Below are 11,327 nucleotides of genomic sequence, written 5' to 3' on the forward strand. Positions count from 1 at the left end.
CGTAATAAAAGGGAAAAAGTATGACGAAGTCGTCGAAAAGTAGATGCTGGAATATGAGTAAAAACGTGTGTTTGATTGATTGATAGATGTCTCATTACAAAGCCCTAGGGTCCAAATTTATACCCTGCTCAAAGAGCTATAACTAAACACGACCAGAATTCGAATTCCAAATTACACGGAATCCGTATACAAAACGACTCAAACAAATAAGGAAATAACTCAGGTATACCTCGTGACAAATTGAAACTCTTCCACAACCAGACTCCCCCTCTGTATCATCGGCAGACTCTTTTGCCATGGTCATCGGCAGACCTCCTCATCATAGTCATCGGCACAGACACATCATCACCTGTAAACTTAGTCACGTCCAAACTCCCCTTTATCGGCAACCATCCTCATCGGCAACCATCCTCATCGGCAACTCATCCTGTAAACCACATACTGTCATCTTATCCTGCCATCCTGGACACGTGCCCAAAAACGGTGTCAACAAGCCGGCAGACAATAGGCCAGGCGACCCTGCACTTGCCCCCCGAGCACATCTCCTTCCCTGACCAAATGAAAGCCCTTCTGCGTCTGTCAATCTGATTAACTGCCCAAGACGACAGCGAGCAGACGATGCTAACATGTACTGGGATAGCTGAAAGTGTGGATTTTGTCAGGGCAGCTCGGCCGACCATGTTGAGCAGACCGGCTTTCCAGGTCGGAAGCCTTGTCGCGACAGCATCGACGAGAGGTTGCTCATCAGCATGGCGGAGGCGCCTCAGCGAGAGCGGGGTGCCCAGGTACTTGCAGGGGAACTCCTTGATGGGACAGGGAAATGTTTGCAGGACAGCTGCAACTGCGTCTTCATCGCACTGGATAGGCGTAGCTGTGCACTTGTTCTGGTTGACCATGAGGCCCGAAGCCCCCGCAAAGAGGTCGAGGATGGCGGCGAGGCAGGATAGATCGTGCTCAGTAGGCGCCAGCAACACAACCAGGTCATCAGCGTAGAGGGCCGCCCTGGCTGTCAGCACTAGCCGCCGATCCGCTTCTCTAATGAGCGAACTGAGAACCTCCATTACAAGGATGAACAACATGGGTGAGATGGGGTCACCTTGACGTAGCTCCCTGATGTGTGCGATTCTTCGACTCGGCCTTCCATTAACAAGCACCCTGGTACTTGCTGTGGACAGAATTAGCGCGATCCAGTCCATCCAGCGTCTGGAAAACCCAATACGCTGCAGCACCTCAAGGAGGAACGCCCAGGACACCGAATCAAAGGCCTTCGCGATGTCGATCTTGAGCAGCAAGGACGGCGACTTGTTGGCGTGAAGCCATTTGCAGGCCAACTGTACTGTGCGGAAATTATCATGGATCAGCCTGCCCTTGATGAACGCGCTCTGGCTCTGGGCTACCATTTCAGACAGCCGCGGTGCAAAACGCCTAGCCAGGCATTTGGTTAACAGTTTGCCGAAGCTGTGGACAAGCGCGATCGGGCGGTAGTCCTTGAGTGTGCTGGGCGCGTTGTGCTTCCTGAGGAGAATCATGAGGGCATCATTGAGGAGATACAGGCTCTGGCCATCAAGCGACCAGACAGCGTTCAGTGCATTCAGCACGTCTGCCTTGATGACAGGCCACGCAGCTTTGTAGAAGTCTCCATTAAAACCATCCGGCCCTGGAGCGCGGTCACCTGGAAGATCTTTGACAGCCTCCCACACTTCTTGCTCCGAGAAGCAGTTGTCGATACCCGACAGATCAACTTGCGGGAGCAGGTCGTGCAAAACTATGAAATGTTGACGTTGAAAAGGCTTGCCCAGGATGTCGTTGAAATACTGGAAAATGGCATCTGATTTTGCACGCTTCTCGGACACCCAAGTACCCTGATGTTCGAACGTCGGGATGATGTTCTTACGGCTGCGATGGCAGGCTTGAAGATGAAAGAACTTGGTGTAAGCATCTCCTTCTTTCAGCGAATTCTGGAACGTTGCCTCTCGATGGAGCGCGCAAGCGAAGCTAGTCCCAAACTGATCAGCTTCAGCTGCCTGTGTAGGTTATGCTCGCTGTCTGTCAGCTGCCTAGACTCTTGTGCTTTGTCGAATTGAGCAATCAATTCACGAGCCATAAAAAGCTGTGATCGAACACTGCCAATGGTTCGCATACTCCAGCTTTGCAAAGCCTTAGCTGTCCTCCGCAGTTTGTGATCCAGCAATATGCAGTTGTCGACGTTCGGCAGAGCGCAGTCCCAAGCCTCCGTTACTGCCTCCAGAAACCCGTCCATCCGAACCCAGAACGTTTCAAAACGAAAACGTGGTTTGGCCCAAGGCTCTGTAGACAGCTGCAGAAGTAACGGCGAGTGGTCGGAGCAGTCTGAAGAGAGACATCTGAGATGGTGACTGGGAAAAGCCTCGAGCCACAGAACCGAGGCGAAGGCCCGATCAATACGCTCCAACGTCGGGTTTCTCCTCCGGTTGGACCACGTGAATAATCTGCCATTAAGGTAGAGTTCCTGGAGCTGGGCACTGTCAAGGAACCTTCTGAAGCGATGCATGGAGCGCTAGTTGAGGCGTGTGTTGTTTTTGTCAGCTGCACAGCAAATCTGATTGAAGTCACCACAAAGGAGATGAGGTCCTGGGGCCAACGAACAGGCCTCACGCAGCTCAGCCAGGAACGCTGATTTCTCCGACTCCAACACAGGTCCGTAGACAGCCGTGAGCGTCCACAGGGGACCGGTTGAGGAAACCGGTGAGATGTTCAGCGACACAGAGTGCGAACGATGCACACATGCTGAGGTCGCCCACTCGTCGCGGTTCCAGGCAACAATAATTCCACCAGACGCACCAGCGGAGGGAAGGCAAGTAAAATCACAACCCAGGCCAACACAGCTCCGAAGCTGCGGCGAGGGTTAGTTCAACAAGCTTTCTCTCAAGCAGACAGAGAACAGACACACGCTCTTGCACTGCAAAATCACGTACAACAGCCCGCCGAGCTGCCATGTTCAGCCCCCTCACAATCCAGACGAAATTTTTTTGATTAAACATAAGTAACATGATGGCGCAACAATATGGTGCTTAGCAAATTCAGGCGTGGATGGCCGCACCGAACGCTCGCTGCCCGCGACCAGGGAAGAGGACCTCCATAGCTTTTTCGGTGGAGTGGTCCAGAGGTAACCTGAACGCAGTTTGGAATTCATCAAATGAAGCTTCATCAGGTTGCTCCGTGTCGAGTTGCACGCCAAGCTTTTTCATCAAAACCTTTCTTGCCTGAGCCTCCGGCCTCGCCTCCCTGAATTTGCTCTTAGCGGCCAGGCGCGCACTCCGCTTTGGACCCAGTCCACGTCTACGCTGCCGTGCGGGATCGCCGTCAGGCGGAGATTAGGCGTCGAAGGTAAAATAGGCTGTTCAAGCGCCTTCTTGAAAGAAGCCACGAACTCCGAAGCGGATTGCCCCTGTGGGACGAAGTCCGCCTGAGTGGAGGTAGGCGATGACTCCAGAGGCGTTGGTCTCCAGGTCGGCCGAACGTGGGTCGGCAAGCTCCGTATTGACGCATTCGGCCCACCAGTCGTGGTGGTCTGGCCTGAGAGTGCTCTGAACGCAGTTCCCATTTAGCAGCAGCACAGGCGCGACAACGATGAGGCGGCCCACGACCCCCATCTATGACGAAGACGTACTCCGAAGCAGCATGGGCGACGGTGACAGAAAGGCGGAGGGCGCCCCCACTGGACTGTGCAGGAGATCGCGGGCACCCTGCCCCGGGGATAGACACGCGCGTCCCGGAGCTGACCGTAGGGGTGACAGGGGTGGAAGGCACCCTGCTCTGGACGCCGGTAGGTCCCACTGATTGGATGTCCGGGATCTCGGAGCAGCCTCCAAGCAGCGGACAGTTCACCAGCCCCACACGAATCGAGGTCCGGCTACCCCACATGGGACTGTCAGATGTAGGCACAAACCCCGATGCGGCAGGCCGTCGTCGATGGTTGTCGAAGCCAGGATGACGGCCATTGTAGTTGCTATCGTCGGAGTCGACCTCGTCAGAATCGCGACGCGCGGATGAATCATGTCCTGAAGAACCAGCATTAGGTTTTGTTTGGATCCACATGTGTTGGAGTAGATTGGGGTGGAATTTAGTTCAAGTTCTACCCTAATCCACCCCAACACATGTGGATTGATGCGAATCCGACTACAAACAAGGCCTTAGGTGGGCCCGAATCCCCGGCTGCGCCGGCCCTGCCGCCCTCCGCACCATGGCCGCCATCATCCGGTCCCCCGCCCACCGGAGAGGCAGGAGGCGAAGTCCAGTTCTGATAAGATAGGCAATTTAGGATACTCGCTAACGAAGAAAAATGCTCTAAATTTAGCTACAGACATAATTTCATTTCCAAAAAAGAAACGAATTATTCTGGTTTCAGGAATCAGGATTCAGGGCCCAACACATTCGAGAGGCCCAGGAAGTTACATGAAGCAAGTATACAACAGCCCATCTGTAGCGAGCTAAGGGCTCTCGAGTCTTCTTACTCTATGGATCAGCCTTCGACAGATCGGGCAGGCCTTGCTTTCCTCTTCCACAATCCTGCAGTGGCAATCACAAACATTTATGTCTATATATACCACTCAAATATGTACATATAATTTTGGTATATATCTTGTTAGCTTATTCAGTTTCTTCACAAAAGCATTTCAATGTTTGACCCACTCCATTTCACACAAAACCATCTTTTTTAGTTTGATGATGATAGTGAGCCTTAAAAAATTTCCCAAACCTTATTTCGACGTTGTCAGATTCATCTCAATTCATATGTGTTATGATGAATTGAGATAAAATTTAGTCTAAGTTCTACTCTAATTCACCTCAATATATGTAGACTGATACGAATCTAATTGCATCCCAACAAGACCTCCGAGCATCTCCAGAGAGTATGCGATATTTTTCTTCCAAAAGACATGAAGTTTTACAACTCATGAAAAAAAGTATTAGAAGAAATAAAGGAGGTCATTTCCAAGAATTTCTAATAATTTATTACTAAAATATAGAAGACAATTTTATAGCAAGAATCCTACACTATTTCTAAATTAGCCTAATCATTTTTACATATTCTTTCACTTTTGTACATTTACATCAGGAACTCTATCATACTTTTTTTCCACGCCCTTCCACCACGTGTGAGGAGAAGGTATGCATGCTCAGAAGCACGTATTTTTAAGCCAAAACAGAATGACTTTTTCCAATTCCTAGGAGGATGAATTAGAGCCCGTTTGGTTTGGCATTTTCAGCCCAGCCCAGTATAAAATATCGAATGGTTCCAAGCTATTCCATCCCACAAACGAATGGGCCCTTAGGAGTTATTGGAGATGTTTTTTTTCATCTTCTTAAAAACCAAGGATTAGGAAAGAATTCAAGAAACTGTTGGAAATACTCTAAAGGATAAACCTGAGATTCCGTAGACTATCAGTGTCACTAGAAGTCTAGAACTAAACCAAGATATAATGTGCCTTTTACCTTTGAGTTCATAAACTTGCGAAAGTGGTCTGATCAACGCATCTCCATGACAAAAGGATGAGAAACATATATATATACCTCCTTGCACATGTGAAGCAGGTAAAGCAATGGCCGCAGGGTATCAAGAAGCAGCTCCGGGGCGAGTCATAGCAGATCCTGCACATCTTCTCGCTGAGCGGGTCTTCAGCAGGGGCAGGGCACGACGCACTGCACTCGGGCTGATGCTCTTCGGTTGCTCCGTAGCTGAAGAACACCTCTTTCCTTGGCAGAATCGGTTCTGTTTCATCTTGGCGCCGCCGAATTGGCTCCTCCTGCTCTGCTGCATCAGCATTTCCTGCTAGTTGCTTCAGGAAGCAGTATAGCATCGCTAGTAAAACCACTGCAATTGAAACCGGATGCAAGTAGAATGCTAAGTGAATATGAGTGAGCAACTGGATAACCAAATCAAAAGTAGAGTAGTTACGAATTACTAATGCAACACCTGCTACCATAAGGCATGTGAACCATTGGGAAGCAAAGGAGACCATAGCAATCAGGAGGACGTTCATGGGAGAGGAGACCTAAAAAGATGAGTCTGCAATAAGCTTCGGATCAGGATTCTTCTTTCATACTACCACCACATTTTAGAAGAGAGAAAAACAGGTAGAGTTAAGTACCTTCAACTGTATGATGCAGAAAGATGTGAGCAAGAAACCTTAGAGATGACAGTGAATCGCTCCAGATAATATTGTCAGGAATAAGATCAAAAGGTGGTGCAGGCAGAGGCAGGGGTGTTCATGGTACACGAGGTCCTCTTTTGTTCGAAGCCCTTCGTGAGCACGAGAAGATCTGAAATCAGTTTGTGGAATTAGCGAGTTTAAACCTGCATTCGATTTACTAGGAACTGAAAACAAAGAGAGGGTTGACCAGTAGCTCTGCTAACCAATGGTTGCAAGGCTAACTACCATTCTTTCTGGTCAGGAGTAAGATGGGCTTGTGTTGCTGCAAAGGATTTCTGAACTACCAGAGAAAACAGCGCAGAGCATCACCCCAGACTCTTTTGACTACTTGTACTGAAAGTTGCCTCAAATGCGAGTTTTTTCTTTCTTTCTTTTTTTTAGGCAAGAGACAAAAAAAACACAAGTAAGATCCATGTATAGAAAGAAAAAGGAAGACATAAAGACAAAACAAGTAGTTAACAATGGATTCGTACTGAACCAAGTACGAGTGAAAATAATGACGAGCATGGGAAATCAGGTATAAGAGCCATAAAATCTGCAAGCTCTGAACCAAGTTATTACTACCGAGGAAATTGGCCAAAGGTCATATTATTGAAAAAATGTTTGATGGATAAGTTTAGAATAGAGTGATACATGACAAATAAATAAATTTAAAGCAACCTGGAATTGCTGGAGATGAAAAACAGCAATAAAAAGTAGGTATTCAGGACCGGCCGAAAGGACCGAGACAGTTGGTCCATAATTTAACTGAACTTGAGTGAAATGCAGAAGTTGTATTATGGAAAGTACGCAAACAAACTTGAATGTTCAGATGCAGTAATAAAACTTTTCAATCTTCGCTGAATCTACCGAGTAGTCAGGATAACTGGCTTGCCTGGAGGCCCAGGCACAACTTCCCTCTGTATATTATCAGAACTGGAAGACAACAGCAAGCAACCTGAAGAAACTGGCCTTGTTTAGTTGGCACAAATTTTCAAGATTCTCCGTCACATCGAATTTTTAGTCGCATGCATGGAGCATTAAATATAGACGAAAATAAAAACTAACTCCTGTAATTTGTGAGATGAATCTTTTGAGCCTAGTTCCTCCGTGATTGGACAATATTTGTCAAATAAAAATGAAATGCTACAGTACCCAAAAACAAAAAAATTTGCGAACTAAACAAGGCCTGATGGCGCCCACACGTTGCTGAATTCCGTGGCAACTCTGATGTTCAACCGAACTCAAGGAACAGGTATATATATATATATGTACGTCCGAGAACCCAGATCATCACATGCTTTCCTAGAGCTGACTTATCTATGCTAGGAAAAACCTCGATTTGAAGCTTGGCATGACTGATTTCGTTTATACTTTAAATTAAATATACTTCTTTCATCCTGATAAGAATATAATTCTCATTCTCCCAAACCATTCTCCCCTCTGTCTAGAAAGTGTACAGATTTCTATGAAAAATCTCAGAATCTTTAATTTGTTCAAACTGGCTTTTAGTTTTTATTTTAATTTAGTTTACAAACTGCAGATTCATAATCCAGAGTACTAGTGTTCCGTATTGGCTAGCGGCCATTTTCACTCACTCTTGGATTACTTCCATGAATGGATGATGAAACTGTATCACAATTTACACGGGTACACACGTTGTTTAGGTGACACGGACACATGCTCGATCAGAATTCAGTGCACTCTTGCCACTATCAGAGTTTGCTGGAGACGGCGATGGGCCTGGGCTTGGGCCGGGCCGGTGCGGCCTCCTTGGGCACCACGACGGTGAGCACCCCGTTCTCCACGGCGGCCCTGATCCCGTCCACCCGCACCTTCTCCGGCAGCGCCACGGCCCGCGCGAACTCCGGCTTGCCGCGCTCCGCCACGTGCCACACCGTCCCTTCCTCCTCGTCCTCCTTCCCTTTCTGCTTGGCTGCGGGCGGGGCGCCTCTGATGGTGAGCACGTTGCCCTCCTCGACCTGGACCTTGACGTCGTCCCTGCCGAGGCCCGGCACGTTGACGCGGAGCACGTGGGAGGCCGGGGTCTCCACCCAGTCCATGGCCGCCGATGCCGCGCCGGAGGACCACTCGACGGCGGGGAAGAAGGGGCGCGCGTGGAAGACGCGGCGGAACGGGCTCCCGAAGAAGAAGTCCGCCATTGGAGGGAGGGAGTTGGACCAGCAAAGGAAGCTGGCTTGGAGCGGAGCTGGATCGACGGAATGGAAATTGCAGAGGAGTTGTTGACCCCTGGCGAATTGGGGAAGACGGGAGCAAATGTGGGACGGATCGGAGGGGGTTAAATTATGAATGATGAACACGTGACACGTCCACGTCACTGGATGGTTCCAGAACCAGATACAGAGACGTGCTGAATGATGTAGAGGGGATGATTTGAGAAGCCTCTAGCATACGCTGCCACTTCTAGCCTCGCAACGGTTCGAGGTATGCGCAAGCTCGGCGGCCCATGATGGCCATACTGGAGATAATTATAGAGATTATGATATTATTATATTATAATTATATTTATAATATATATATATATATTATGAGTTTAATTAACATCCATTATAAATGAATTTTTATTGATTGATAATTATGTAAATTATTTGTGAAACTCTTTCACTTGTATGGTTATTCTAAAGTTGTTCCTAATTAGAGTTCGTGTGAGGACATATATGAATATTACATTAGTATATGTATTAGTTGATGACTATGTTCTACAAGTTATAGACATAGATATGTCAAACTAATAATATGGGTACATATATGACATGAGGCTGGACTGATCTAACCTGAGATGTTTTTATTATCTCTTTATGCATCATGTACGTTATGTCCTTAGACCTGAGATTGTAGTATGTTCTGAAGATGTGAAACAACCTACTTAGGGACTATTAAACGCTACTCCGTAATAGGATAGTTATAAAGGTAGTCTTTGGGTTCGTCGGGAAACATGTTGTGAGACATAAATAATCAAGATAAAACTTGCCTCTCTTAGTGAGAGAGACATCACTGTATCACTCAAGTGATTGGATCAACAAATGCATGACCGTGCTTGGGTTAAGTATTAACCCACGAGTTGGATCAAATATCGTGTGGCAAGGAAATAACATGTATGTGTTTGTAGTGGTTCGTCAGATATGATCTTTGCATGCGTATAGGAGTTATCACGCCTTGCTAGAGGCCGTTATCAACTATTGGGCTAATAGGAGTACTCGACTCATGTCTACCATAAGGTCGCATGCTTAAGGGGCTAGAAGCCTAATTCGGGTTGGACCCGAATTAGACAAGGCTTAGAATTTTCTAATTAGACCTCCAACTCGGGACTGATTAGGGCATGCCTATAAAAAAGAGGGTGGGGGCGGTGAGGGTTAACTCATGCCATTTAGTAACCACCGCCACCGCCCACGCCCTAGCCTGTTGCTCCTCGCGGACCTAGCAGTCCGGAGGCGCGAAGCTTCTTCCCGTACGTGTGGGATACCTCGGAGATGCTGCATCTGGAGCACAAGGACGAACCGCAAGAGAGAGATTGACGTGACGGATGACCATACAACTGCACGGCACTGCTGCGACGTGCACGACTACATCGAGTCGCTTCCGCTGTACCTGCGCATCCAGTGGTAATCTCGTGATCTATAACTAGCCGTTGATCCTGGTTTATGAGGTTAAAATTTTTGTTTCCTGACCAGCATAACGTCCTCATAATCCTACAGAATGAGGGTTGCCTGCAAACAATGACAGAGCCGCTCCTCCAAACTTTTCACAATCGATAACGTGACAGCTGCAACAGTTGGCATGGCTAGATTTGGGGCCATAGGTGGTGATCTCCCCGCTAACACCGTTACCGAGGGTGTTTTGCCTGATTCGCATATGTCCGGGGCTGAACGACATACATCCACTATCGGGGCTGGCTCCGACATGACATGGGCCGCGTCGCCAACCTCGACATCAAGCTGATCCACAACCTTCACCCCCGATGCCTCAGCCGCAAAGTTGAGCTAAACCATCGGTATTGATGAGCGTACATCCACCAACAAAGCCTGAACCCCCAGAAGGGCCACAGGCGGGGTAGACGGGCGCCCAAGCGCCGAAGCACCCACCGATCGATTGACGATAAACAAGGCAGCAAGCTGAAGCGAGGCATCAAGTTTATCGAGCATCGGGTCAACCCAAGTGGGAGGCCCAATGCCCTCGCACAATGCCACATCGAGCGGATCAGGCTCTTGGGGGCAGCAAGCGACAATAGAAGAGGCGGCGAAACCGAAGGTAGCAGTAGAAGGTGGCAAACTCGCTTGGTCATCTGGCACGCAAGCCGGAGTCCTTTGATCTAGCCCTTTGCTGTCGATGTAGCATTACTTAACATAATCCTGTTTTTACAAAATAAATATAATACGTCAACATGTACATATATAGATTTGACTAAAATGCAATAGGAATACATAAAAAGTTTTTCTTAGTATCTCGAAAGTAAACAATAGTGTCTAAAATTCAGTTAAAATAGCTTCCTATTGAGATACGTACTCTTACATTAAAATATACCTACTCTACCTTAGTTCAAAGTGTTAGGGTGTGCCACGCCCTTTAGCCACGTCCAAATATACCTACTCTACATTAGCTCAAACTATCATGCTTGCAGGCAAAATTTAATGTACCGAAAGATACGGTGGTGCATTAGAGAGCTAGTACACAAACTTTTGAAGATATTTTATTTGGTTGGTGCTGTGGTTTGCCATGCTAATTTTTAACAAACTATGTCTGTCATAAAAAGCGTGATGAGCAAAGTCGAAGCCGCATGCATTTGTAGTAAAATTTGGCATGAAAATAAGTCTATAGTATGTGAAACATAATGCTAATAAGAAAGTATGACATGTTATGGTTGTAACAGTGAACACAAACTATGACATGACAAATTGTGTTCACAAATCAAATATGGCCCTAAACTACTAGATAGAATTGCGAGGAGCGCACTTGAGGCTATGGTGCTCGTCAAGATGGTCAATGGGTCATTGAGAGAGATGTGGCAGGGAAGCCAATGACTTAGTCTTGTAGGCTCGTAGCACTTAGGAAATGTTCCAATAAAGGATTGAAGTTAACACCGAAACTTTTTGGTTAATGCATTTTCAGGTCCTGAGGTAGCAACGGATAATTTGA

The 11,327-nt window shown here is 47.5% G+C and overlaps 2 protein-coding genes across 2 annotated transcripts; both read right to left on the bottom strand.

Moving 5' to 3' along the window:
• LOC8065736 (E3 ubiquitin-protein ligase NEURL3) lies at positions 4,430-7,027 on the bottom strand. Its single transcript, XM_021448537.1, has 4 exons — positions 6,132-7,027; positions 5,957-6,049; positions 5,554-5,854; positions 4,430-4,548 (listed from the first exon to the last, which is right to left on the bottom strand). Exons 2-4 carry the CDS (start codon positions 6,021-6,023, stop codon positions 4,470-4,472), a joined length of 447 nt encoding a protein of 148 aa, XP_021304212.1. The 5' UTR covers positions 6,024-6,049; positions 6,132-7,027; the 3' UTR covers positions 4,430-4,469.
• LOC8065737 (16.0 kDa heat shock protein, peroxisomal) lies at positions 7,646-8,516 on the bottom strand. The gene has a single exon (XM_002438127.2). The coding sequence runs from the start codon at positions 8,333-8,335 to the stop codon at positions 7,889-7,891; it is 447 nt and encodes a 148-aa protein (XP_002438172.1). The 5' UTR covers positions 8,336-8,516; the 3' UTR covers positions 7,646-7,888.

Source organism: Sorghum bicolor, chromosome 10 (genome assembly GCF_000003195.3).
Source record: "Sorghum bicolor cultivar BTx623 chromosome 10, Sorghum_bicolor_NCBIv3, whole genome shotgun sequence".
Lineage (NCBI taxonomy): Eukaryota > Viridiplantae > Streptophyta > Magnoliopsida > Poales > Poaceae > Sorghum > Sorghum bicolor.